The following is a 27691-nucleotide window of genomic DNA, read 5'->3' on the forward strand; positions in this document are numbered from 1 at the left end:
ATGCATTGGTGATAGGATCTTCTAGTAGTAGAAGAAGAGAGGGGGAGAGGAGAGAACGAGTTGAGTAGAGTGGCGTGAAGGAGCGAGCCGACCGATTCATGAACCGAGTTAAGGCATGGTGAAGGCATGCAAAAGTCTGTCAATTATGGATTTCTTGCTCGATCATCCTTCGCCACATTGTAGACACTGATGAGGGAGAAGATGGAGAATTGGATATAGAGAGTAGCTGAGAATTAATTCGTTGTAATTAGCATTTCGCTGGTTTCCATGTTTATAAGTATTTGTATCCACAAATTCCAACATATAAACGCCAAATCCCGAAAGAGGTAATAGTCTTAAAAAATACTAGTAAAAATTGAGTGAACGAGTTGATTCTATCCGGTAACAACTGCAAGTTTTAAGCTGAGTATAATAAGATTTCAAGCTGTGGAAAAAAAAAAGTATATAAGACCAATGAAAGGTTTTACTCTCGAGGTTCATAAATTGTAGTCAGATCAAAAGCTCAGCAACATAGTTCATCTAATAGCTCTCATGTCTCAAGCACATTTAGATTGATATGTAATGTTTAAGAAGGTAGAGGTACTTAGAATTTAAACTTAATGGCAGTAACATATACTTATGGGCAGTGATGTGTTTCATTTGCAGACAATTGCTTGCCTATCAGTTACGAAGGCAACATCAAATTATAAAAAACAGAGACATCCAACGTGAAGTCATCCCCATTGGTGAGTGTTGCATCATACACATCAGTTTACAAATCCATACACGAAGAAAGACACTAGAGCAGGAGATCCAGCCAAATAGCTTCTAGAATCAATTTGAAGAGCATAGTGAAGCTCTAGGGTCGGATCATAGAAAATGCTTCAAATGAATCCCGTGAGACCGATTTTGAGGGTTGGTTCTCTTTGCGTCTCAAATCATTGAAAATGCTCCAAAGGAATCCTGTGAGACCGATGTTTAGTGTTGGTCATTTCTGCGTCTCTCTGCATCTCTTTTTGCATTGCCTGATATTTATCATCACGACTTATCAAACAGCAGCAAGAGCATTTGTTTTCTACAAACTATTTCGGTCAATGTTTAAAGTTGAACTTGTTATACTCAACAAATGTTTTTCATAGTTCTCAAACCACCTAATCACCGCCTCAAGGTTGTATTGTTAGCTCAAATTGGAATTGCCTTTAAGTTATCTCCAATAACATGTTAAGGTTTCTGCTATTGGAGAAAAATCGAAATATTACTAACATGATGCAAATATTAATAAGATTTAACGCAATGAATCTTACCATTTCATATACACGTGAAATAATACGGAACTCTATCTTTTCCAAGAATGGCATATTTCTCCATACAATTTGCATGGTAGCCTATGGTAGTCATGTGGAAGAGAGAAGCAATAGGATTTTAAAGAACATGAACTAAGTTGGGAAAAGAACACCTTAAGAAGAAAGGAAAAAAAAGAAGACAATATCTCATAAGGGAGATCTCCCAGTATAACAACGGCACCACACTTTGTCGCTTTTTTGTTCATAATAAAATTCGCTTTCGAGTACTCTAAGTAACCTCTCTTGAACATTGCATAACTCTAAAAATACGGCCTGCACTCCAACGATTCTTAAACTCGAGTTTGTTCAGAAGCATTAAAAAAGAATTGCAAATGTAAGCGATTAGCATGAATAGAAAACACCTGTGGTTTTAGCTTTCTGATATTGTCTTTTACCAGTTGACGGGATTTTTACAATCAAAATCACGGCACAAACATTAAACTTACATAGATTATACCTCACAAATTATGATTTAGAGCTTGCACTTTCACAACACTGACCTCAGTCCTATATGTGGTCCCCAATAGGTGGACCTGGCACATGTCGCATGTAAGGACGACCAGGTCCTCGGGAAGTTTACTGGATTGCTCGCCATTGCCATGGTCCTCCCTCCCGTCATCCTCGGCGGCATTAGGGTTGGGGTCGGACGTACATGAGTAGTATGTGGAGGTGAGAAAACAAGTGGTTGGTTAGATTGTAAAAGGAAAGTGATGCATTGATGATAGGTTCTTCTAGTAGTAGAAGAAGAGTGGGGGGAGAGGAGAAAGCGAGTTGAGTGGAGTGGCGCGAGGGAGGGAGCCGGCCGATTCACGAATCGGGTTAAAGCATGGTGAAGGCATGCAAAATGCTGTCAATTATGGATTTCGTGCTTGATCCTCCTTCGCCACATTGCAAACATTGATGAGGGAGAAGAGGGAGAATTTGGTATAGAGAGTAGTTGATAATTAATTCGTCGTAATTAACATTTCGCCAGTTTCTATGTTTATAAGTATTTGTATCCACAAATTTCAACATATAAATGCCAAATCCCGAAAGAGGTAATAGTCTTAAAAAAGACTAGAAAAAATTGAGTGAACAAATTGGTCCTGGTAACAACTGTAAGCTTTAAGTTGAGCATAAAGAGATTTCAAGCTATGGAAAAAAAGGGTGTATGACCAATGAAAGGTTTCACTCTTGAGGTTCATAAATTGTAGCCACATCAAACGCTTAGCAATATAGTTCCTCTAATAGCTCTCATATCTCAAGCAAAATGTTCCAAAGAATCCGCGAGACCCATTTTAGAAGGTTAGTGCGTAGCCTACTGGAGAGAGAGAGAAGGGGAGAGAGAGCAAACTGAAAAAAATAGTTGAGGAGAGTGAAGCTCTAGGGCTGTATCATAGAAGAAAAGGAATCTGCGGTACTCATTTTTGAGTGTTCGTGTATAGCCTACCAGAGAAAGGAGGGCGGGAGAGCAAATTGAAGAAAATGGTTGAAGAGCATGAAGCTCTAGGGCCGGATCATAGAAGAAAAGGAATCTGGAAGACTAATTTTTGAAGGCAAAAGAACACTACAAGTGCCATAGCTTGTGTACGGCGCTCACTTTGGTGCCATAAGTTTTTTTTGGATCACTTTAGTGCTAAAATTTTTTAAAAACGATCACTTAAGTGCCAACTCCGGTGCCGTACACAATTTTTCGCCGGAAATCCGACGTGGCATTTTAAAAAATTTTAGCACTTAAGTGATCGTTTTTCAAAAATTTTAACACTGAAGTGATCCAAAAAAAACTTATGACACTTAAGTGATCGTTTTTCCTCCGACTTGGCACAAAAGTGATCCGAAAAAAAGTTATGGCACCAAAGTGATCTCCGTACACAAGTTATGGCACTTATAGTGTCCTTTTGCCAATTTTTGAATGTTCATGCGTAGCCTACCAGAGAGAGGGGGAGAGAGAGCAACTGAAGAAAATGGTTGAAGAGTGTGATGCGAGACCACTTTTTAAGGGTTTTTTGTTTTGTCTTCCATTTTTGAAGGTTCATGCATCTCTTTTTGCAAGCAAGTTCATTCTCTTCGTTTGAACTTCTCTCTATGTCTCTACATCTCCTTTTGGATGTCCGTAGGAAGAGAGAATAAATTTGCCATTTACCCAAGTTGGACGAGTGTCTCCTTTGGGGTTGATAGACACCCTAAAAAATGGAATGGAAGCTGCAGCAACTGTGCTGTGTACGTAAACTGAAGAAAATGGTTGACGAGCATGAAGCTCTAAGGCCGGATCACAGAAGAAAAGGAATCTGTGAGACCCATTTTTGAATGTTCGTGCGTAGCGTACCAGAGAGAGAGAGGGGGTGAGAGAGTAAACTAAAGAAAATGGTTGAAGAGCGTGATGCGAGACCATTTTTGAAGGTTTTTTTTTGTCGTCCATTTTTGAAGGTTCGTGCGTCTCTTTTTGCAAGCAAATTCGTTCTCTCCGTTTTAACTTCTCTCTGTGTCTCCTTTTGGATGTCAGTAGGAAGAGAGGGAATAAATTTTCCATGTACCCAAGCCGGATGAGGATCTCCTTTGGGGTTGATGCCCACCTAAAAAATGGAATGGAAGCTGTAGCAACTATGTTGTGCCATGCAGATGCTGCAGTGTTATAATAACCTTTAAGTGAATATTAGAATGGATAATGCTTACATAAATTCTTGCCAATCTACTCTGGATGCATGCCTCCTCCACATTGGCTTGCTTGCCTCACGCCGTCTCCTCCACCTGTGTTGCTGCTTGGTCGTGCCCTTTGTATGAGCATGCATAAGAGAGGAGAAAGGGCTGGCTGTGTGAATGGGCTGGTTTGTACGCATGGGCATCGGAAGTGGAAGAGCAGTCGGTCTGTGAACATGTCGGCTATGCTACAAATTGTCAGTCTTTTTGTAAATGAAAATGTATCTCAGTCTTTTTGTAAATGAAAATGCATTTTTACAAATAGACATAATCGATGGCTTCCTACACTCGACTCTCTCAATATAATGCCACCCATTCTTCATAAGAACTTAAACGTGCATGGGCGCTTTCACTTGTGTCGCGCTTCGCCGTCGTCATTCTCGCTTGAGCACCGCAAATCACGAGCCAAAATGCGATGCCAATGTAAGAATTAACGTCTAGGTTTGAGCTTGAATTTCGCTTATTCTTTAACTCTAGGATAGCGTTTGTATTTATAGAGTCTGTCTACTAACTATTATAATAATTACATGAAATAAGAATGGACTAATTCAAAATATTTTGAATTTGAACGAGTCATGCATTGTTATCCTTAACACGCCCCCGCAAGTTGAATGTGGTCTTTCGGATGATCTTCAACTTGGACTTGAGCATATCATGGCAACACCTTGTAAGAGGCTTGGTGAAGATATCCGCTATTTGGTTATGTATGGATATGAAGCGAACCTCAAGTTTGCGTTGTGACACTAAATGGCGGATGAAGTGAAAGTCTACCTTGATATGCTCTGTTCTAGCATGAAAAAGTGGATTCACCATAAGGATACGTTGCCCCTAGGTTGTCGCACCAAAGGATAGGGGGTTTTGATTGAGAGATGCCCAATTTTTGTAACAATGATTGCAACCATACTACTTCTGCTATGGCGTTTGCCAATGCCTGATACTCAGATTCGGTTGAGGAACGTGCAATGGTATGCTACTTTTTGGCTGACTAAGACATTAGATTTTGACCAATATAAATTGCATAACCTCTTGTTGAGCGTCTATCAGTGGGACAACCGGCCTAGTCCGCATCACCGTATGTGTGGAGTTCTATGGTGGATTGGGAATTGATGAACAATCCATGCGAAATGGTTTCTTTAAGTAGTGTAGGATTCGTTTTACCGCACTTCAGTGGTGTTCTGTTAGTTCTTTCAAGAATTGGCAGACTTTGTTTACCACATAAGAGATGTCTGGCCGAGTCAGGGTGACATACTGAAGAGCTCCTACGGTACTCCTGTACAAACTAGCATATTCAAGTGGCTTACCTGATTGATTAAATTGGTATTTGTAGCCATGGGCGTGTGAATCGGTTTAACACCATCTATTCTAGTTCGGTGGAGGAGATCTGCAACATACTTCTGCTGTCACAGGAGGAACCTTGATGGATGTTTGATCACCTCAATTCCTAGGAAATAATTAAGTTCTCCCAAGTCCTGTATGGAGAACTCTTTATTTAAGCAGTTGATAGTATCTTGAATAAATGTCGGGTTAAACCCTGTAATAACAACGTCATCAACATAGATGAGCATGTAAATGGAGAAATTGGGCCGATGTAATATAAAGAGGGAAGTATCAGTTTTTGATCCAATAAATCTCAGTGATTCTAAAAAGATACTCAACCAGTGAAACAAAGCCTGCGGTGCTTGTTTCGATCCGTATAAGGATTTTTTTTAGCTTGCATATATGGTTTGGCCTTTCTTTATCAATGAAGCCCTAGAGCTGAGTCATGTAAACTTTTTCAGTCAAGTTACCATTTAAAAATGCATTGCTAACATCCAATTGCCGGAGTTTCTAGTTCTTTGTCACAGCTAATGAAATAATTGTATGGACGGTGGTTACTTTAACAACGGGATAGTCAATATCCTCCTGTTGATTGTAGCCCTTGGCCACTAGGCGGGCTTTGTACCGGTCTATCGAACCATCTGCACGTGTCTTGACTCGATAAATCCATTTAGAGCCCACGACATTTGCTTTGGGATTCAGTGCAACCAAAACCCAAGTTCCTTTATGCAACAAAGCATTAAATTCTTAGAGCATCGCGTCCATCTATTTTTCATCTTTATTAGCTTCAATGAAGCATTGTGGCTCTTCTTTAGAACTTATTTCAGTCAAGTTCACATCTAGCAATGGACATCTAGTGTTGGGCTTTGGGTTTTGACGCAGCCGCATTAAATGGGTTCTTGATTTTTAATAAACCGGTTGTGAAGGTATCATAACAGCTTGCTGTGGGGAGGCGTATGAAAGAGTCTCATTAGAACCTATATCAACATTAGACAGACTAGAAACCAATGTGTTAGACGTTGAAGCAGTATTAGTATTTGATAATGTCGGTGATGGTTCTTCAAAAGTGGGTGGAGAGGTGTTAGAGGGTGGGTAGAAGGTAGGGTATTACCATTAACATCATGGTTCGCCTAGGAGGACATACCAGCCGTGGAGATCATCAACCAAGGATGAGATGGTGAGGGTATTTCATAATGGTGTGAACCAAGTGTGGTGAATGGAAAAGTATTTTCAATAACATACATACGTCCAGTGTTGTAATCTAAACAATGGTAACCAACATGCAATGGGCTATATCCTAAGAACACACGTTGAGTAGAAAAGAGTAAAAACTTATGCAAATTGTATGGCCTTAATAAAGGGAAAACAACACAATCAAATATTTTTAAAAATTTGTAATCCGGTTGTTGATGGAAAAGTGTTTGAAAATGTGATATATTGTTTAAGAGTGGTGTAGATAATCTGTTAATAAGGTAAATTGTGGTTTCAAAAGCGTAAGACCAACACTTAAGAGGAAGAGATACATGAGCCAATAATGTAAGGTGTGACATCCTGAAAATTGGTCCATTTGGGATTTATGAAATACTGGATTTTATGAATGTACTCGTAGTTAGTTCTCGCCCGGAACTGATCATCCCTGGGATACTAACCATTAGGGAAAGGCTAATGGGGGATTTAAATTCGTACGACGAAGAGAAAATTCGATCGTGAATTGATTTTCGACCATAAAATCTCCGAGGTAATATTTGGAGCCACTGTTAGCCGATATGAGGATAACTAGGGGTCAGTTCGCCACTGTCATAGTAGGGGATCGCGGGTGATTCCGCTGGACCACAAAATGAATTGACGAATGACCCTGAACTTATACCAAACGATCGTGCCCCTCGGATCTAGTGATAGATCCTCGCGATTTAAATGACAACCGAAATCGTCATGAACCGAACGAACTTGCACGTGACTCGATTTATTATCAGTCACGGGTCGAATATGCGAATTTCCCCAGCGAGCCACCCGTTAGTTTGAGAAACGCTCGAGTTGCGTTTAATAAAATTTAATTATTTAATTGAGCCCAAATTGGACATCGGAAAATTAAAAAGTCACAACGGGACGTTGGGACGACGTTGCGGTTGGAACGTGTAATTTTGGATTGTCCCGATTCCTTCAGAAAAATTCGATTTCGATGAGAAATGAGGAAAGTGACCATTTTACCTCTAAGAATTTATAAAGGGCATGTTTTATGAGGGAGGGGCATTTTGGTCATTTTGCCCTAACCTTTTGATTGGACATTTTTGCCCTTGGAATTTTATGAAATTTCCAAATTGCCCTTGGATATTTTGGAAAAGATTCGATCCGGACCGTTGATTTCAGGATAAGATCGAATCTCGGCCATTGATTAAAAAGATTAGAGAGGGGCAAGATGGTAATTTGCCGGAATTGGTCAAATTTTGACCATTTAAGACTAAGACCCACTCTCTCTCTCTCCTCATTTCGTCCCTCTCTCATCTCACGGCACCTCTCTCTCCCTCAACCACCGAACCAGCCCCTTCCCCTCGCCGAGCCGCCGCACGCCGGTCACCGCCCGACCGGATCGCCACCGCTCGCCACCGCCGCTTGCCGTCGCCACCGCCGAGCCGCGCCGCCGCGCCGATCGCCGCCCCGTTCCACTCTAGCCGAGTTAGTCTAGAGTCCGGTAAGTCGCAATCTAACCCTTGCCTAGGACATCGGGTATTATCGGACTCGTTTAGACGCGGTTTAGGGTAGTTTAGGGGTTGATTAGGGTGTTGATCGTGGTTGTTGGTGGCTGATCATGGCTGTTAGTGGCTGTTGCATGTTGGATTAGACATCTGGGAATGAGTTTTGGCGGTTGAAATTCGGTAGAAATCAATTCGGGTTTGAATCCTTGAGGTTGGTGTGATTCTCGGATTCGCGGTTACTGTACCCGTCCGGTTTGCTATTTTTGTAGAAAATTTTGTGGGCCGAATTTGAGGAATTTTCCTTCATGAAAGTTGCTCCTAACATCTTGAAGTATAACATATTTTAAATTTGGAATTTTTGGAGGTCATTTGGGTAGCACGAAAACCCATTTTCAGACCGTGTGGAAACTGCCCGGAACACTGTTCATCCCGACCTTCTTGTCTTACCGAATTTTTATAAAATTTTCCAGAGCTATTTTCAATAAACTTTATTCACAAAAGTTGTTGGAGACTTTCTTTTCTATGACATATAAAAATTTCAAGGCTTTTCAAGGTGATTTGGGTATTGAAAGAAATGTATTTTGAGGACAAAACGGTCTGTTAGAGCGAACTGATTTTGGCCTGACTTCGAGGGACAAAAAGGCATGGTTGCAGATTGAACCGGATTTCGTGTTCTTCATAAGAAATGTTTATCAAGATGTCTTTTTATGATATATCCAAAATTTAGAATTTTTGAAGTTCGTTTACTATTTATTTTGATGGGATTTCGGTCACTGTGTAAACTGCCCAATTTTACCCCGATTCTTTGGATGTTCATTTTTATGAGCGGAATGGTGGGGGTGTCGAGGTTGATTAGTTGCTGCCTCGTGACCAGAATTTATGCTTGAATGTGTGTTATATGAGTTGATTTGAGGATGAAATGAGGATGTTTCGAGGCTGGAGTGAGACTGAATAGAGTGTCGGACGTTGTGGGATGGAATTTGCGAGCTTAGGGCTCGATTTAAGGACAAATGGTGTCGGTTTGGTGTGTGGTAGTATGGCTGGATTGTGGTGTTTAATATGCTTGGAAATGTCGAATTTATGCCTATGAACGTGGCTGTGTTTGTGGGCCCATGAGTGGCCTTGTGTGTTTATTGAACCGTGATTTGATGGATTGAAATGTGCTTTGTTATGTGCATGCTCGGGTCAAATTGAATTAATTGTCAAATGGCCATATTGGATGCTTATTGAGCATAGAATTGTGTGTGAATTGATGCGTGCACGGGCCACGTGTGATTGGCCAACTTGTTTGGCAAGCGAGTGTTAAGTGTGTGAATCAACGAGAAATTGTGTGTGGTGTGGCATGTGCGATCGTGGGAACATTTCCGTCCTGAGGCGGTACAACTACGCGGGACGATGCCCGGTATTACCGGAAGACTGCCAACCTGAGGCGTGTACTTCAACGCGGGTTGTGCACTAGGAGAATGGATGTTGAGCCTGAGGCGTGTACTGTAACGCGGGCAAGAGACATGGCCTGAGGCGTGTATTGTAACGCGTGCCGTGGAGTATTGTGATGAGTTGGTCGCAGTGGACCTGAGGCGTATACTGTAACGCGGGTCACTGGCGAGAGTTGTGGAAAAAGATGTGATGAAACGGAAACAAATGCATGAAATGTCATTAGAACATGCATGTGAGTGGAATAGTGCTATTGTAAGTCTAACGTGCAGGTTGCGTGTATTGAGAATCAGGTGAGTACGATTGTGTGGACGTTGTTTGTGTGTTGCTTGATTCGGTGTCTGGACTTGTCTGGAATACGTGATAGCCTATGTAAGGTTTAGGTTGTGAACTTATAGAGAAGTGTCTCATGGTTGTTTCAACCAAACCATTTCAGAGCACCCGCCCAAGTCATGAATCTTCCGCCGCCGTCGCAGCGTTTTGGGGCTGTTATGCACTCTGATCATGATGTTGTAGGATAACCCGATCGAGATTGAGGTCGAATCAGAGTCGTCGGATAAGCATGTGCCTGATGAGGATTCGGATGAGGATTCCGAAGAGAGTGAGTCAAAGTGGACGCCATCTAGAGGGCGTAGGGATTAGTTTGGAGCTGAGGAAGACTTTGGAAATGTCCCATTTTTGGTGTAGTGCTTATTCAGGCTACTAATCTTTTTGTGATATCGGTGGTTTGCAGTTTAGTTGTTCAATGTGCATATTTTGCTTTGTGGTTTGTAAATGGCGATTGTGGCATAAGTTTAAATTGTAAATGGATATTGTACTTGGGCCGAGGTATAATACGTGATTTGGTGGTTTGGCAATTTATTCTCCCTAGTACCCCTGGTAAATCATTGTCTGGGTGTTTGTTGTTTCCGCCGCGATTAAACTCTGATGGGTTCATTTGGGTCAGCGACGTTCTTGGGACGTCGCACTAATTCGATCAAAGAAGGATGTCGCGAGCTCGATGGGGTTCGGGGCGTGACATAAGGCCTGTATCAACAATATGGCGAATTTTTGGCTCAGCTGCTCCATTATGCTCGTGAGTGTATGGACATGCTACACGATAGAGAATTCCATTGTTCGAAAATTTTTTATTCAGGGCTCTGTATTTCCCACCCCAATCAGATTGTACGGTTTTGATGGATTTTTCAAATTGTTTCTCAGCCATGATCTTGAATTTTTTGAAAATGGACGGGACCATAGACCGATTTTGAATAGGATAGTACCATGTATATTTGGAAAACTCATCAACAAATAGAACAAAATACTTATAACCGGAAACAGAATTAATTAGAGCAGGTCCCCATACATCAGTAAAAATTAAATCGAGAGGTGCTTTACTAATGCTATGAGTGAGGGGTAGGAGTGTTTTATGAGATTTTCCTAACAAACAGGAAGCACATTTATTGAAATCAAATGTAGAACATGGCAAATTGTTTGAACGAATCAAAGAGCGAACTTTCCTTTGTTGGGGATGACCCATTCAAGCATGCCAGGTAGCGGCAGTGGAGGAAGTATCAAGTGAGATGGTGTTGGCGGATGGAGATATGGTATAAAGACCCGGCAACCAATATAGTCCATCCTTAAGCAAACCTTGGAGTAGTGGTGTTATGGTTTGCAGATCCTTCACAACAAAATGAAATGGATGAAACTAAAAGAAGTAGTTGTTATCACATGTAAAATTATGTACAGAAAGCATATTACATGTATTGGTAGGGATGAAGAATATTTGAGAAATGAAAAGATTTGTTAATGGGGGTTTTGAGGGTGGAAGAACCAACATTAACAATATCTAAACCTGCTCCATTACCTACATGAAGAGATTCGTTACCGTTATCTGGTGTAGAGCTCTGAAGATTGGTGTTGTCAGGCGTCACATGGTGAGTAGCTACAGTATCTGAAAACAAGTCTTGCTACAATGGGGTAGGAAGAATCCCAGCTATATTAGCAGTAGGTTGAGGTGCACTGTTTTTTGACTGCGAATTCCTAAAATAACATCTTGCAGCCATAGGTTAAATTTCTGACAAATTTGGCATCGGTCTTTCCTGTTTTTAGATCAATTGCTTGGGTTTTCATAATTGCGCCAAATACCTTGCCAACGGTTTTGAGGATTTTGGGTGGTAGAAAGTTGGAAATTGGAAATCGGTTGCGGTTTAGTAGTAGGGGTGGATGATGGAGGGATGTTAGTGGTAACATTTGCCTTTACAGGCATCGTGGCAGATTTCATTCGAAACTCATGACTGAGGAGCAATCAATGGAGTTTAGGAAAAGTTATTGGATCAAGTTTTGTAGCCAAGGCAGCTATAATGTAAGAAAAATCTGAAATGTACTTAATTTCGCGAAGATAAGTTGAGACAGACTTGTCACCTTCGAACGTATTTTGGAGTTGCATATGAAACTGAAGAATGCTTGTATGTGATAGAGATCCAAAGGCAGTTTGTAGAGACTTCCAGACATCGACAGCAATAGATAATCCAACCACATAGGATAGGACATCAGGTGAAAGAGAATATATTATCCAACTAAGAACAAATTAGTCTTTTCGAATCCATTCATCATATGCAGGGTTTAATGCAGCAGTATTAGAGCCTGTGGGGGTGATGGTTGGAGTGGGGCAGACAAATAACTGGAAATGGAAATAATTGGGTTTTCCACAATAGAAAGTAATCACCGGAAAGTTTGAAGCTAGCGTTTGTATTTATAGAGTTTGTCTACTAACTGTTATAATAATTACATGAGATAAGAATGGACTAATTCAAAATATTTTGAATTTTGAATTAGTCCGTTAGAGTAATAACTACATGAGATATAGTAATAACTATAGTAATAACTAATTAAGATAAGAATTGACTAATTCAAAATATTTTGAATTTGAACGAGTTATTCTTAAAAGCCAACACAGAGATGAAGCTTCCATAATGCCTTGCCATTGTCGAGTGGATGGTTTTGGAAGAGGGTAATGAAATCACTTTGGTGGGTATGAATATGACATACCTATGTGTGTGTATATACATATGTTCCCGCACGCGTAAAATTGAGCGCATTTGTTTAAAAAAACTGTTCAAATCTAAAAAGATCTTATTTAATGATTTCTAAATCTTAAAAATATATTTGAATACTGTAGCATTTAAATGTATTGGGAGATGAACTGAAAATGGAAATGATAAAACCATTGGCAATAGTGTACGATATAAAAATTCTTAAATTTCTTAAGGAAGAAATTACCCCTGAAAAAATTATGAAAAATATCTTAAACCTTTTGTACGGTGGGCAATGCAATTTTAGACCTTTCAATTTTATCAATTCAGTCCTAAACTTTTCAATTGTACCAATTTAATCATAGACCTTTTGACGATTTGCCAATTTAGGCTCCGTTCATTCCCCGGAAAACAACTTCCAGGAAAACGTTTTCCAGATTTTTCGGCGTTTGGTTCACGGAAAATAAACTAGTCAAGAAAAACATTTTCCACACCTTCAAAAGTGAGAAAAATGTTTTCCGCTTTCCATATCTATTTTCACCTCACTTTCTTCACCAAACACATTTTACTTTTATTTTTTCTTTTATTTTTTTAAAACTAATTTTTATTTATTTTTTATTCTTTCATTCTTTTCTTTCCTTTCGTTTTCTTCTTCCTCGGCCTGTCACCGGCCATAGGCAAGGCTTGGCCTCATTCACCCAAGGCCGGCGAGGCCGAGCCTAGCCTCACCTCGCCAGTCTCGAGCAAGGCTCGGAAAACATTTTCCATATCTTCTTTCACCTCACTTTCTTTCACCAAACACATTTTACTTTTATTTTTTTTTATTTTTTTTAAATACTAATTGTTATTTAGGCTCCGTTTGTTTGGTGGAAAATATTCTCCTTTTGAAAAATATTTTCCCGGAAGTCATTTTCCTGGAAAATGTTTTCCCGGAACATAATTTTCCGGTGTTCGGCGACCAATATGAAAAAGTTTCGGAAAATATTTTTCACCGGCGGCGGCGGCGGCAGCGGAGGGCGGCCAGCGACCGGCGGCCAACGGTGGTGACCGGCGATCAACTTCCTCTCCCACGGAAAATATTTTCCCTCCCATGGGCAATTTTACCTTCAATTTGGGGGAAAATGATTTCCTCTTTGTGAAAAGAGGAAATTATTTTCCTCAAAACAATGAAGGATTTAGGGGTGGGGAAGGAAAATGTTTTCCCACGGAAAACATTTTCCGCCCCCGAACACCGAAAAACGCGGAAAATATTTTTTGGAAAAATATTTTTCTACAAACGAACACAGCCTTAGTTGTTATTCTTTTATTTTCTTTCCTTTTCTTTCTTTTTCATTTTCTTCTTCCTCGGCCGGTCGCCGGCCACAGGCACCGGCCATCGCCTTGGCTGGCAGAGGAAGAAATAAAAAAAAGAAAAGAAATATTAAAAATCATTAAAAAAACATCAACATTCGAGCATTTCCTATTGTGTAAATTAGAACTCATCTGTAAATTGTTTCTCTTTAAAAAGAAAAACCAAGAAGAAGAAGAAGAAGAAGAGAATAATAGTCACAGCTATCATCATTCTGTTTCGCGTCCTCCCCCTTCCACATGAGAAGAGGCCTTTTAATTTTCAGTTGAAGGGGATCCCTCAATAGTAACCCCATTTTTGTTATTAGGTGATGGTTCTGTATTTTCAAACTCTTGAGAAGATTCATCCTTTCCAAGTTGTGGGGAATGCGTGACATCTGAAGCAGCGTCATTGACGGACAAGTCGGAGATCTCACTGGCCAGAACTTTGTCATTCTCGCCGTTTGCAGAATTCACTGGAGATGCATCTAGATCAGGGGATTCACCCATCTCGGATTCACCTGCCTGTTGCTGCAGGCTCCAATACATGATGCTCGCTGTTAAAGTGAGGATCATCTTCTGGTTTACCTGTCCTCATGGCAAATTGAAAATAACATCAAGAAATGCTAACCGATAGTGTTTTCGACTTGGCAAGTCCAAAGCAGCTGTATATTATATAATGTGGGGGGAAACTTAGCAAGATAAGCAGACAATTTTCAGTTTTCTGGCAAAGTGAGATCAGCCACTTTGTCCAAATGACGAAGCGAAAAACAAAGAAGCCCTGTCTGTTTAATCAAAGCTTAACTAATACAAGTTGTAAACAAGCATTTTAGGTGTTATCATCGCGTACTGTCAAACTTCTGAGAGTTCTAAGCAGACTGTCAAGAAATAAACGAGGCATTTATGACCCAGTTGCCACCAGAGACTTACAAACCAACCTAATGAAGAACTAAAAGAAAAGGGGAGACAAACTTCAGGGTAGTGTCATATCATATGCTCAACAAATCATTTTCAGGCACAAAAAAATAAAGAACCATATGACAGCAGTCAGAAGAGACATTTCTGAAGAAGCAGAAAAATTAATACTGAACCATAACTAGTACTGAAAGTGAACAACTTTTTTCCTGGACAAGTAATGTGAACTGCATATCTAAAGTTTATCAAAGTGGAAGTACGTCTATAATGTCCTCAGGTAACAAGAAGATGGAACACCCGAGCTTTCTAGCAACACTGATTATATATGTGGCATTTAACTTCTTATCCTCATCTGCAGATAAAGCGTGAAATATCATTACCCATGGTCCACAGGAAATACACTAGTGTGGTTGATGGAGTAGAATAATGTGACTCATGTAATCCATTCCGTTATTTTTATTCCCAAGAAAATAGCAATTTCAACATTCAATTTCGCAATATACAATGTGTAAATGTAAATATATCATATCTAAATGAGGAATGAGAATGAACTACCAGTTTCCCCTTTCGTGACAAGACTCCAGTTGACCACCCTTGGCTCCACACAACTAAGAAGCTCAAGAAAGAAAATCCCAGTCGAAAGGTTCTTGTCCTAATAGGGACAAAAGAGAATAGTAAATTTCAAACTTTGAATTATGATTATTTCGATTCTAATGCGAGCTGTTGTCTGGTTTTTTTACCTTAAAGCTCTCCATTTGGGATGATCTACCTGCCTTCTTAACTTTTCTGTTTGCCCAATTCAAAATGTCAGCGTCAGTTATTTCCTTACCTTGCGCATGAAATCTACGGTTTTTCAGAAGCTGGAGCATAGTAAACCTCATCAATTGTCATAAGAATGCTGCAGATGCCAAGAACAAGGAGTTAGCAATGCATCCTAGCTTATAGGTCATGAAACACTTCCATTTCGGAGAAAAGATGAGAGCACTCCTTAAAACTTAATGATTCTGATGAAGGAATACAGCTGCTTCTGCAATATAACGGGAGGATCTAGATTCAACACAAAAAATGAGGCAAAAGTACACTACAAGTGCCATAACTTGTGTACGGCGATCACTTTGGTGCCATAACTTTTTTTTCGGATCACTTTGGTGCTAAGTCGGAGTAAAAGAGATCACTTTAGTGCCAATTTGGCCGGAAATCCGACGTGGCATTTTTTATTAATTTTTGACGCCGACGTGGCTCGCCGGAGGCTGAGTCAGCGTGTACAGTCAGCATTTTTTTTTAAATAAATTTTTTCAGCGTGTACAGTCAGCATTTTTAATTTTAAATATTTTTTTTCCTTTTTTTTTTCTTCTTTCATTTTTCTTTTCTCCCCTCGCCTGCCGGTCGCCGGTGGCCGGCCGGCCACTGGCGAAGCCCGGGAAGGGCTGGGCGAGGGCGGCCTTGCCCATGGTCGGCGAGGGGCGGCCGACCTCGCCAGCGACAGGCGAGGCCAGCCCAGGCGAGGGCGGCCCTTGCCCGACGCCGGCGAGGGTCGCCCTCGCCGCAGATCCGGCGAGGGCGACCCTCGCCGGCGTCGGGCGAGGAAGCCCTCGCCGGCGTTAGGCGAGGGTCGCCACGCCCGACTCAGCGAGGGCGACCCTCGCCCGCCCGGCGAGGGCTTCCCTCGCCCAACGCGGGCGAGGGTCGCCCTCGTCGGATCTGGCGAGGGCGACCCGCGGCGGCGCCGGCGAGGGACGCCGCCCGGGCGGGCGAGGGTCGCCCTTGCTTGAGTCGAGCGTGGGCGACCCTCGCCCGCCCGGCGAGGGCTTCCTCGCCCGGTCGCCCCGCGTCGGCGAGGGCGGCCGTCGCTGGGCCGGCGAGGCCGCCTCGCCCGTAGCCGGCGAGGGTCGGCCGCCCCTCGCCGGCCATGGGAAAGGCTGCCCTTGCCCAGCCCTTCTCGGGCTTCGCCGGTGGCCGGCCGGCGAGGGGAGAAAAGAAAAAGGAAAGAAGAAAAAAAAATGAAAAAAAAATATTTAAAATTAAAAATGCTAACTGTACACGCTCAAAAAATTATTTAAAATTAAAAATGCTGACTGTACACGCTGACTCAGCCACCGGCGAGCCACGTTAGCGTAAAAAATTAATAAAAAATGCCACGTCGGATTTCCGGCCAAATTGGCACTAAAGTGATCTCTTTTGCTCCGACTTGGCACCAAAGTGATCCGAAAAAAAGTTACGGCACCAAAGTGATCGCCGTACACAAATTATGGCACTTGTGATGTACTTTTACCCAAAAAATGAAGACAAAAATTGCAAATTGGATAACAGGAACTGTAAAGCAAACAGGAGACAAGACATTTTCGAGAAAGTCTTTTTTCCACCAGAGGAAGAGCAAAATGACTGAAGAAGCCAGTTCAGCTAGGGCCAATTAGAAAAGGAAGAATATGATTTTAACTCCCAAAGACGTGCAAAAAGGATGAAGAAATACTACGAGTCTTCACCCACGAGATTTTATCAGTATGCGATATGTTGAGGTAGTGAGGGAAGAATATTTACAAAGAGAAAAATGAAGAAATACTGAAAGATGCTCCCTAATCCATATTTCGCTAAGAATCTTCCTTAGCTTCACCTCAAGTTTTGTGGCAAAAAGAATTCATGAAAACAATGCATGACCCATATATATTTCTCTCCGCTCCACCAACGACCAATCTGTGTACTTCTAATAGTTATTTTACAAACACCAACCAGCAGAACATCATGTGAACTACAACCTAAAGACCAAAACTAGCCTGAAACATACAAAATGGTTTCGTTGAAAGATAATTCAGTTAATAAGAAAAAGAAAATCAAAAGTTGGAAATAACCTAGTATGAGCTTCTTATTTCCTTGCACGATATCATTTCCAGCTACATTCACTAGGGAGAAATTCAACTGCTTTCCAATCTTGATAACTTGGTTGCAGTTCTCAACTTTTCTAAAGGGCATCTTTATAGGAGGCTTGGTGGCATGCTTCCAATTAACTGATCCTGGCGAAATCTTGTCGGGCAGCTAAGAGAACCCATCTGAATGAAATTTTAGACATTACTTAAGGTTCCACAAGTAAATATCATAGAGAAGAAAATATGAAATCTCACCCATTCCTAAGATCCTCAAAAACATTATTGACGTATGTGGCAGTACCAAGACTATTAATCCACAAGCGGAAGCTTCTCTCTTCACGATAAGTTTGCGTGTCATCAGTCATCATCTCAGCAAAGGAAATCTTCTTGGTATCAGTTGACAAGCCATTCCTGCGAAGTTAAAGATTGATTTTGTCGTGTATTACTTTCTCAAAAGGTGGAATATGGTCTTAATATCAATTTTGAACTTCCACATTCTCACCTTTTCATATAAAATTGGCCAAATGACAAAATAAATCCCAATCTTTTAAGGATTTTCAGTTTTATCCTTAACCTTTTAATCCTATATGAAAAATGCCCAACCTTTCAAATTTGTTTCACATCTATCCCAGGTCTATAAGCACCACTTGTGAGAGATAATATTTCATTAGATTCCTTCCCAAATTTCGATTTTGCCCCTAGAGAAAGAAGAAATATCTAGTTTTATCATTCAAGGGAGGATATCTTAGGAAGAATGATTTGAAATATGAATAATTCCAGAAGAATATTTATCAGGCTTGATATCAACCATAATCTAAATATTTCTAAAAAATTTTGGTATAATAAAAATAGGATCCTCTAAAATAATATAGTCTTAATTGCAATGCTATAAATACTTAAGGCAGAAGAGGGCAAAAAGGTAAATGAAAGACAATTTTTGGATGGAGTCTAGTCTTAGGATAGATTTGATATGATTTCAAACAGTGAGGCTTTACTGCAATTTGACTCATAAGATTAACACATGGCAGAGCCAGGAAATCCAAGTTTGATTATCTTTTGATAGGAAAATAAAATTCAAAGTTGATATTTTTAACACTCGCTGGAGAACCAAAGTAACTCAACCACTACAAGGCTCAGCAAGCGACACAGTGGAATCTTGGAGAAATTAGAATAGAAGATCCAGCACAGGTGAACGCAAATAGGGAAATGTAAACATCTAGTTGTGTCGACTACAGGGAAGTAAAGAAAGCACACGTTACACAGTGTAATCATGGAGAAATGGAATAGAAGATCCAGCACCAAAAAATGCAGAAAGATAAGTACACATTTAGTTGTGTTAACTATGGAGTAGCAAAAAAGCACAGTTTTCACTGATCATAAGGCCTCAGGTAAACCACAATCACCATATTATGTTATTCCCTATACACTACTTAAGACCCGATCCAATCAATTATCAAAACCTTGTCATCCCCACCAATTCCCACTCCATCACCATAGGTTTAAGCAATCTCACTGTTTCTAAATAATTGAAGAAGAGCAAAATGTATACAAGAAACTGATAAATAAGGCACCTGTGTTGGAATATTTGTGCCACAAATGCAAGATTAAGATTTGGTGAACCCTCCACAATATCAGTAGGCGTGAGATATCTTTTGCACTCCAATTTCTCTGCTTGCTCAAGTACCATGTTTGCTCTTTCCTTGGGATCCTTTGCATCCAAAGTGGAGCGGCTAGCATGTTCTGGAGCAAGAGCATTGAGCAGGTAAGCATAAGCCTCACCATCCTGAAAATTTATGGGTTTAAAGAGTCAGACAAGAACATAAACAAAAATAACTTTAAAACATGCTTTATGAGAACCAGACAATACACCATGGCTCATTTCTGACAGTGATCTTTTCTTGTTTCCAGGTCTACAGTCTACTTACCAGTTGCGCTAACATGAGCAGAAGAAAAAAGCTCTGGAAAGAACACTAGCAACTCAGGATACCTTTACTGTAGCATTTTCTAGTAAAGATGCGGAAATCCAAGATCATTTGCGAATTTAAGCTGATGAAATAATAACATCTGTGATGATGCTCCAATCTTAGGTTTAGCAGTTTCTATTCTACGCATAAAAAATACTAGTAAACTCTTGCTTACCTTCACATCGGAGGAAAAGTTTGTAACCTGCTTATCATACCCAGCTTTCTTTAGATGAAAATTCATCCATTTCAATAAAACTTTCTCAGGTGGTAAACCCAGTAGCTCCTCTACATCCTGCAACAATATGAATGCAACAACAAAATAATAATTTCAGTACAAAGCTTCCTTGCTCGATATATTCAAAAGGAACCTTAAACTTCAATCACCTGGCTGTCATCCACCAATTCCACAAGTTGAGGAGTTTTCTTCAGGTTGAGATCAGCCAACAATTGGATCTGATATAGGCACCGAGAAAATGACCAACTTTAGAATTGATTACTTGGACTATAGATAATACATAAATTCACCTTACAATAAATAAACAAATAACATCCAGTTAATTACCTTTATAATTTGAGAAATCAAACCAAGAACCAGATGGGGCTGGAAAATCAAGACAGAAAAGAACAATAAGATTTCAAAAGTGAAACAAATCTATGCTAAGAACAAAATTAGAATCTGCTCTAGGTTTAACTTACTCTTGCTTCAACCAGATCCTGTGTACCAATATTTACAACTGTGCAGCCAATGGCCTTTGCAGAATTGAGACAAAGAGTATGGTTCTCATTCCTCTCCCATGGATTGAGGACAATTTTGGTGTTAATAGCTCTCTCGTCTATGGTACCAGGGACAGCTACATTGATGAGCTTACTGCATCACAAAACTTTAGGCATCAATGAAGGGTAAATCTTCTATGCATGAATGCACAATTGGGAGGTCAAAAACCCAAAACTTGTACATTTGTGACAAATTTACTCTCTGTTAATGTCCATTAAATTGGATTAATATTACGAAAAATCACAAATTGATAAACTTGTGACAAATAGAGGGGTAAAACCCCAAACTGGTACACACGTCAACTACTATGTATTATCAAATTTAGCAATTCGATAATAAAATTTAATGAAAACAAACGGAGGGTAAATTTGTCACAAGTGTACCAGTTTGGGGTTTTTTGTGGTAAAAAAGTTAGTTCTGGGTAAAATTATCATAGGAGTACCAGTGTGGAATTTTTGGTGGTTAAAAAAATAGTTCGGGGTAAAATTATCACAGGTGTACCAGTTTGGAATTTTTTATGGTCAAAAAAATAATTTGAGGTAAATTTATCAGACGTATCAATTTGAGATTTTTTGTGGTATTAACCCCTATTATTGGACACCACAAAAGTTGCAAATCACCGGAGCGGGTCAGAAAGGAAACGGGTCGGACCCAGTAGGAGAAAACCCTAGGTGGTGGCGTTGAAGCGCATCTCTCTGCTCAGCTTTGGCACCACGCCAGGAAAACGTTCCCAGCACACGCACGTCTTGCTCCTCCATCATCATCGTCGCCGTCGCCGTCGCCTCTCTCTCAGCCTCGCCGGTAAATTTCGCCTTCCCTTTCGAGCTCGAGGTCTCGTCTTCTTGTCGGTACTGCTGTCTCGGCTCTTGCCGGCTTCCTGGTTTTTTACTTACTGATGATTTGATCGGTGCCGATTCATCATATAGCTAGCGTCTTAAGGGAGGGGACTGCCGTGCGCGAGAGATGGCGGATCGGCTCACGCGTATCGCTATAGTAAGCTCCGACAGGTGCAAGCCCAAGAAGTGCCGCCAGGAATGCAAGAAGAGCTGCCCCGTCGTCAAAACCGGTACCTTTTTTTGGCTTTTTCCCCCCCTGCGCGAGCTGTGAAAAGTTGCCGATTGATTTCGGAAGGTGATGCGAGTTCGAGTTCGGATGGTATTTTGATCGAGGATTTTGATTGGAATCCTTATGTGCTTTGATGATTGGTAATCGATTGGTGAAAGTCTTCAATTTCGGTTTTCCGGGCGAGTTTGTGTTGGAGTTGTAGTTCTGGACCGTTCGTTCAGCCCTTTTTCATTAGAATTCTCTATTCAATCGGTTTAAGCTTATGATCTTCTGTTTTTGGTCCGTCTATGGTCCATTTTGGAGGAAAAATTATCATTTTAGCTGCTGGAAGTCTGTACTTGCTCGAGTTGCAACTTTTTGTCTAATTAATTTTTTATATTTGTTTTAGGAGGTATAGTTTAATGGTAAATGGTGGATATGACAGTAAGAAGTATATACAATTTATATAATCTGCAACTATATATTTAGTATCCCTATTGCTGTAGATGAAGAATGGCATGAGCTACTTGGAGATGAAGTGTGCCCATACCATAACCCACACCCATGTCATATCCTGCAGACATGGTTAAATCAAACTAATAAAAGAGCAGAGTGTTGCAGATCATGAGTTGTCAAAGATTAGATGTTACGAGCCTTACTAATTCGTACAACTTTAGGACTTTCTGAACTTGGATAATTTTCTATGAAATTTACTGATTTCGGGTTCATCTACTTCTCACCAATGTTTTGAGGAATGAGCTACTGAGTCATCATGAATTTCTAAAATAAGATATGGGCTTCCCACAGAAAGTCTAGAAGTTGCTCGATTCTCTTCTTAGGAAAATGCATCTTCCTTTCCTAATCTAATGGATTCCACTTTTACTGCAACTGCAACAGAAGGGGCTGGGGGTGCACGCAGTTTGACTTTTATTCAACCACACCTGAAGCATTTTATAAATTTACAAATTTTGAAGCTTAGGTTGACATAGAATTTTTCATGAATTCTTAACGTTTGAACAATTATTTAGATTTTAGCAGGAAAGCAAAAAATTGCAGTTTTGCCATTTATAATCCCTAACAAATGCATTTTTGCTGATCTATTTCTGAGATAAGCATTTTCTCCATTGTAATATATTGGCTGGAAAAAGTCTCGCTATCAATTGTTTTTTCTTTCTGGAAGTACATGATGATTCTAATTATGTCTATAACATTAGATGGGTTTACTTCCAGCTCTTAGGCTAATAGTAATGGCTTGCAAATGTAATCCTAGGGAATGAATTATATGAGAATTCCTGGCTTGCTGTGCCTCTATGATTTCTTAGGATCAAGCATGTAGAGATGCGTAGTTTTGGTGCTGACTTTGAACATGTCATGTCTCTCCGTGGTGAATTAGCATAGTATGTAACTCCTATGGTGCTTGTTCATGTGCAGGTAAACTGTGTATTGAGGTTACTCCTCAGTCAAGGATTGCATTCATTTCTGAAGAATTGTGCATAGGATGTGGTATATGTGTCAAGGTGTGTCATGGTGTTGTGTTTGCTGTTAAATTCATTGCGCTTGTGGTCAACTTCACTGAACTGTGATTTAATTTTACAGAAATGCCCCTTTGAGGCAATTCAGATTATAAACTTGCCAAAAGATTTGGATAAAGATACTACCCATCGATATGGACCAAACACATTTAAGTTGCACAGGTAGCCACCAATTGCAGTTGGTCTGAAATTGTGGTTTTAGTTGCCTCATGGGTTGGATTCTCTGCTATTTTTTATGGTAGAGTCACGGGATTTCTTATTACAGGTTGCCAGTCCCGCGGCCTGGCCAGGTTCTCGGTTTGGTTGGAACAAATGGGATTGGAAAGTCGACTGCCCTCAAAATTTTAGCTGGAAAACTGAAGCCAAACTTGGGTCGTTTTGATGTATGATGTCTTTAGATGTACATATTTCTGCTGCTTCTAGGTTCCTTTTTGTTAGCTGACATCCTGGACCCTTTCTGTTGCAGAATCCTCCTGATTGGCAGGAAATCTTGACATACTTTCGTGGTTCTGAGTTGCAAAATTATTTCACCCGGATTTTGGAGGATCATTTGAAGGTGCGGATGGATTTGATTCTGACTGTTCTCTTCTATGTCTATAACATATTATAGCGATGCATATTTTAATAGAATGCAGCTAGAGAAATAATGTTCAGGTTAGAGAACTTGTCAGAGTAAACTGTGGATGTCCTTGAAAAAGTTCATCTGGGGCAGGTTCTAGTTGCAGCAACTCATTGTGAATTATTTAATTGAGTGTACTAATCTTGCGACTTTGTCATTTAGTTCTTTTCCCCTAAGATTTTTACTCTCTTAGATTGGGTTGTACTTCTGGTGAACTACTGGTGCATTCCTTGTCATTCCGAATATTTTATGCTGGGGATTATCCTGAGTGTGTCATTTCTTTGTCTCGATCTTAGCGCTGCATATTGCGTTTTCCTCCTGCTAAACTGTACTCCCTATATACAGGCTATTATAAAGCCCCAATATGTTGATCATATTCCCAAGGCTGTTCAAGGCAATGTGGGACAGGTGCTTGACCAAAAAGATGAAAGGGATATGAAAGAGGAACTCTGTGCTGACCTCGAATTGAATCAGGTTAAGGATCGGAATGTTGGTGATTTATCAGGTGGAGAGCTCCAGAGGTTTGCCATTGCTGTTGTGGCAATACAAAATGCTGAAATATATATGTTCGATGAACCTTCAAGTTATCTTGATGTGAAACAGAGGCTCAAAGCGGCCCAAGTTGTGCGATCTTTGCTTAGGCCTAACAGGTTTGTCTTTGTTTCATAATTTAATTTGTTTGCTTTCTAATTTGTTTTGTCTGCATCTTGATGTGTGGTATTCTGTTGATGCTTCTCAGCTATGTAATTGTCGTGGAGCATGACCTTAGCGTCCTCGATTACTTATCAGACTTTATTTGCTGCCTATATGGGAAACCTGGTGCATATGGAGTTGTAACCCTTCCCTTCTCCGTTAGAGAAGGAATAAATATCTTCCTAGCTGGATTTGTTCCCACTGAGAATCTGCGGTTCCGTGACGAGTCTCTTACTTTCAAGGTGTCAATTCTATCGCTTCACGTGGATATAGTTCATTCTGGTGTGGCAGACTTGTATAATTCTGGTTGTTGCTTTTCTTCCTAGGTTGCTGAGACTCCACAGGAAGCCACTGAGGATGTCGAGACTTATGCACGGTACAAATACCCCACTATGACGAAAATTCAGGGAAACTTCAAGCTAAAGGTCGTGGAGGGTGAATTTACTGATTCACAGATTATAGTAATGCTGGGGGAGAATGGGACTGGAAAGACTACTTTTATTAGGATGCTGGTAATGAATATTTCTTGTTTTAGTTGCATGCTCTGCTTCAGTTGCTTCTAGCATACCAATTACATACTGTTATTCGACGATCATGCGAAGGAGTTGCGGTTTGTAGGCTGGTTTGCTGAAACCTGACAGCGTTGAAGGAGACGATGTGGAGATACCTGAATTTAATGTCTCTTACAAGCCTCAGAAGATTAGTCCCAAATTTCCAGCTTCTGTTAGACATTTGCTGCACCAGAGAATACGGGATTCTTATATGCATCCTCAATTTGTATCAGATGTAATGAAGCCTCTTCTCATTGAACAACTGATGGATCAAGAAGTCGTGAATCTGTCTGGCGGAGAGTTGCAAAGAGTTGCATTGTGTCTCTGTCTTGGAAAGGTAAATCTTCTTAGTTGTGATGGAATCTCATTGATGGGTCCTTTACAGGGTTTATTTAAGATAAAATCCTACAAGAATGCAACTTTTGAGTTGTCAGAGGTAGTGCCATGGTTTTTCTTGAGCTTTACAAGGAAATGTTTTTTCACACTGGGCACATGTATATCATGTTCCTGAATATGGACATCGGAATCAACTTATCATTTGCTTTGAGTTTTAAAAAGTTTTTGCATTAAATTTCTGGACATCTTCCTTTGCATTGTTTTTCTTTCACTTGATGTTTTTTCAGATTTTCTCTCTTTTCTTTCCTTTGGGAGTGTTAAGAAGGGTAGATGGCCCGTGCACCATTGCATCGTACCTATTTCTTGGTTTCGTTGTGGCATGATAGTTTGTAGTTTCCACCCTATCTGACATACATCATTTTGACATTTTCTGGTAGCAATTAAGCAGTAAAGCTTGTCACTTAAGTAAGTAAACTATAATTTGGTAAACATCTTATGCTTTGTACCAAAGAAGCATTAACAATGAGTCCTGTGGATCGTATTGCTTATGCAGTTTTTTCGTTCAAAGTTTCTGCTCATTTTCTGAAACATCCAAAAAGCCTTAGATATTACTGATCTGTGGATAACTAACATCTGGTGGATGGTGGCAGAGATCAAGTTGTTTCATTGGATACCAGCCTGAAATTTGTAGCATCTTGACTAACCTGTTTTATATGGCTGTTGTATTGTAAGTAGTAGATGTAGTTTAGTCAGTTCTGGCTAACTCATATTCATTAAGGCGCACATGCTGGTGTTTCGAATTTATATAATTTTGGCTGCTTCCCCCCCCCACACACACACACACCAACCTCTTCTTCTTCTTCTTCTTCTAAATTGTATATTATGAAAGCTTTGATACGCACCTAAAAATGAGTGATTATTTTAGAGAATATTGGGAGTTCCTATGCCTCTTGTCAATGCAGTATGAATAATGTAACCACGGGAATGTAGATGCATAATGGTGTAATACTTTGTCTTGTCTAATTTATGCAGCCGGCAGACATTTACCTAATAGATGAGCCAAGTGCATATCTTGACTCCGAGCAGCGTATTGTTGCTTCGAAAGTTATCAAGAGATTCATCCTCCATGCAAAGAAGACTGCTTTCGTGGTTGAGCACGATTTCATTATGGCAACTTATTTGGCTGATAGAGTGATAGTGTACGAGGGGAGGCCTTCAGTGGATTGTATTGCCAATTCTCCTCAGTCATTGTTGACCGGGATGAATCTTTTCTTATCTGTAAGTATTCCCTACCACCTTTTCATGCTATGCCTGATACTAACTGTGAATATCACTGGCAAAATCTTTTAGAGGAGAAGAGGAATAGTAAATATGTGAGTGGTATTATTTACCGACATCAACATGTCACTTGTTGCTGGGTATGAGAGACAAGTAAGGTCGTAGTTTAGTGGCAGAATCTCAATATGGCTAACTTTTCATTTTTTGCGTCTACTCCTTTTTGACATTTCCAATTTTGGTTGATACTTCTTTCTTAAAGTACATAATTTCTGCATGCTTTCACTCTCCACCAAAAAAAATAAAGAAAGAAAAAGGGAATGTGCTGATTTGTTCTTGTTCATGTTTAATTTATGCACTTGCAGCATTTGGATATAACTTTCAGACGGGACCCGACTAATTTTCGTCCGAGGATCAATAAGTTAGACTCTACCAAGGATAGGGAGCAGAAATCGGCTGGATCCTACTATTATTTGGATGATTAATATCCTTGTCGGCAGGTTTGTCTTAATCGATCGTGCTCAAACATCAGATAGCCCTGCACTTGCAAACTTAAATTTTGGTTATTGGTTCTGCATTTGCAGTTCTGGGTTGTTTGAAGCTTGAAGAGCACATGAAGGTGATGTGGCAGTGCAGGACTAACAATGGAAACCACAGTGCCATCCAAGAGTTGATGCTTGTTTTCTTAAACAGCTTGCGAGCCCCTTCAAGGACGCTGCTTCAATGCAGTTGACCCTTCAATATGCCTTCTCCGTCCACCATTTTTGTTTCTGTTGTCTGATGATATATAGCTTAAAAAAATGCAACTTGGTTTTATCATTACTTGTTGCATCAAATTATTTGCTTGGTGTTTGAAATTTGTAGAGAAACGGGGAAAGACGGGAATCTGAGTAATAGAGGGTAACAAGTGCTTCTACTTTGCAGTACTTGGCTGACACCCAAGAACGGCCATTCTCGCTAGAGAAATAAAGTGCACCTATTTGATTTTTTGGACTTGTAGTTTCTGCAGTTGTCATTTTTCTATGTTCTACACAGATTGTTTGTGGGTATGCATGAATTGATAACGTTATAAGATTTTGCATTTTGAATGTTGGTTTGTGGGGTTTCGTTTTTTCTGTTTTGATACGTGAAGTGTGACTGGTGGGTTTAGCCGTGAAAAGACGATATCGTTCGGGACTATGACACCACAAGTACCTTGATTTTTAATTGAGCACTTAATTTTTTTCATTCAATCGAGTAGCCCAACTTTCAAATGTGTGGAGAGAAATGAACATTGACGCCGTTAAATAACATTTAGTATTCTTTTATTGGGCATAAATAACATTTAGTATTCACATAGGCATC

The 27691-nt window shown here is 40.2% G+C and overlaps 1 protein-coding gene and 1 pseudogene across 1 annotated transcript; one reads left to right on the forward strand and one right to left on the reverse strand.

Moving 5' to 3' along the window:
- Positions 1-13918: 13918 nt before the first annotated feature.
- LOC115662732 (fimbrin-5-like) lies at positions 13919-20413 on the reverse strand (annotated as a pseudogene).
- Positions 20414-20949: 536 nt separating this feature from the next.
- Positions 20950-27442, forward strand: LOC115675445 (ABC transporter E family member 2). The gene is made up of 13 exons (XM_030598099.2): positions 20950-21098; positions 21224-21363; positions 22773-22858; positions 22938-23035; positions 23139-23256; positions 23340-23429; positions 23838-24142; positions 24232-24427; positions 24512-24697; positions 24804-25073; positions 26105-26350; positions 26713-26847; positions 26932-27442. Exons 2-12 carry the CDS (start codon positions 21261-21263, stop codon positions 26830-26832), a joined length of 1818 nt encoding a protein of 605 aa, XP_030453959.1. The 5' UTR covers positions 20950-21098; positions 21224-21260; the 3' UTR covers positions 26833-26847; positions 26932-27442.
- The last annotated feature ends 249 nt before the right edge of the window (positions 27443-27691 follow it).

This window comes from Syzygium oleosum, unplaced genomic scaffold (assembly GCF_021117445.2).
Source record: "Syzygium oleosum isolate NSW1041296 unplaced genomic scaffold, Sole_v2.1 Sole_v2.15, whole genome shotgun sequence".
In the NCBI taxonomy this organism is placed as follows: Eukaryota; Viridiplantae; Streptophyta; class Magnoliopsida; order Myrtales; family Myrtaceae; genus Syzygium; species Syzygium oleosum.

Excerpts from the sequence above, each read along its gene's own strand:
- LOC115675445 (XM_030598099.2), top strand. The coding sequence starts at position 21,261 with ATGGCGGATCGGCTCACGCGTATCGCTATAGTAAGCTCCGACAGGTGC. Across the intron at positions 24,428-24,511 it reads ACGAGTCTCTTACTTTCAAG|GTTGCTGAGACTCCACAGGA; the intron begins GTGTCAATTCTA and ends TTTTCTTCCTAG. Across the intron at positions 24,698-24,803 it reads CTACTTTTATTAGGATGCTG|GCTGGTTTGCTGAAACCTGA; the intron begins GTAATGAATATT and ends TGCGGTTTGTAG.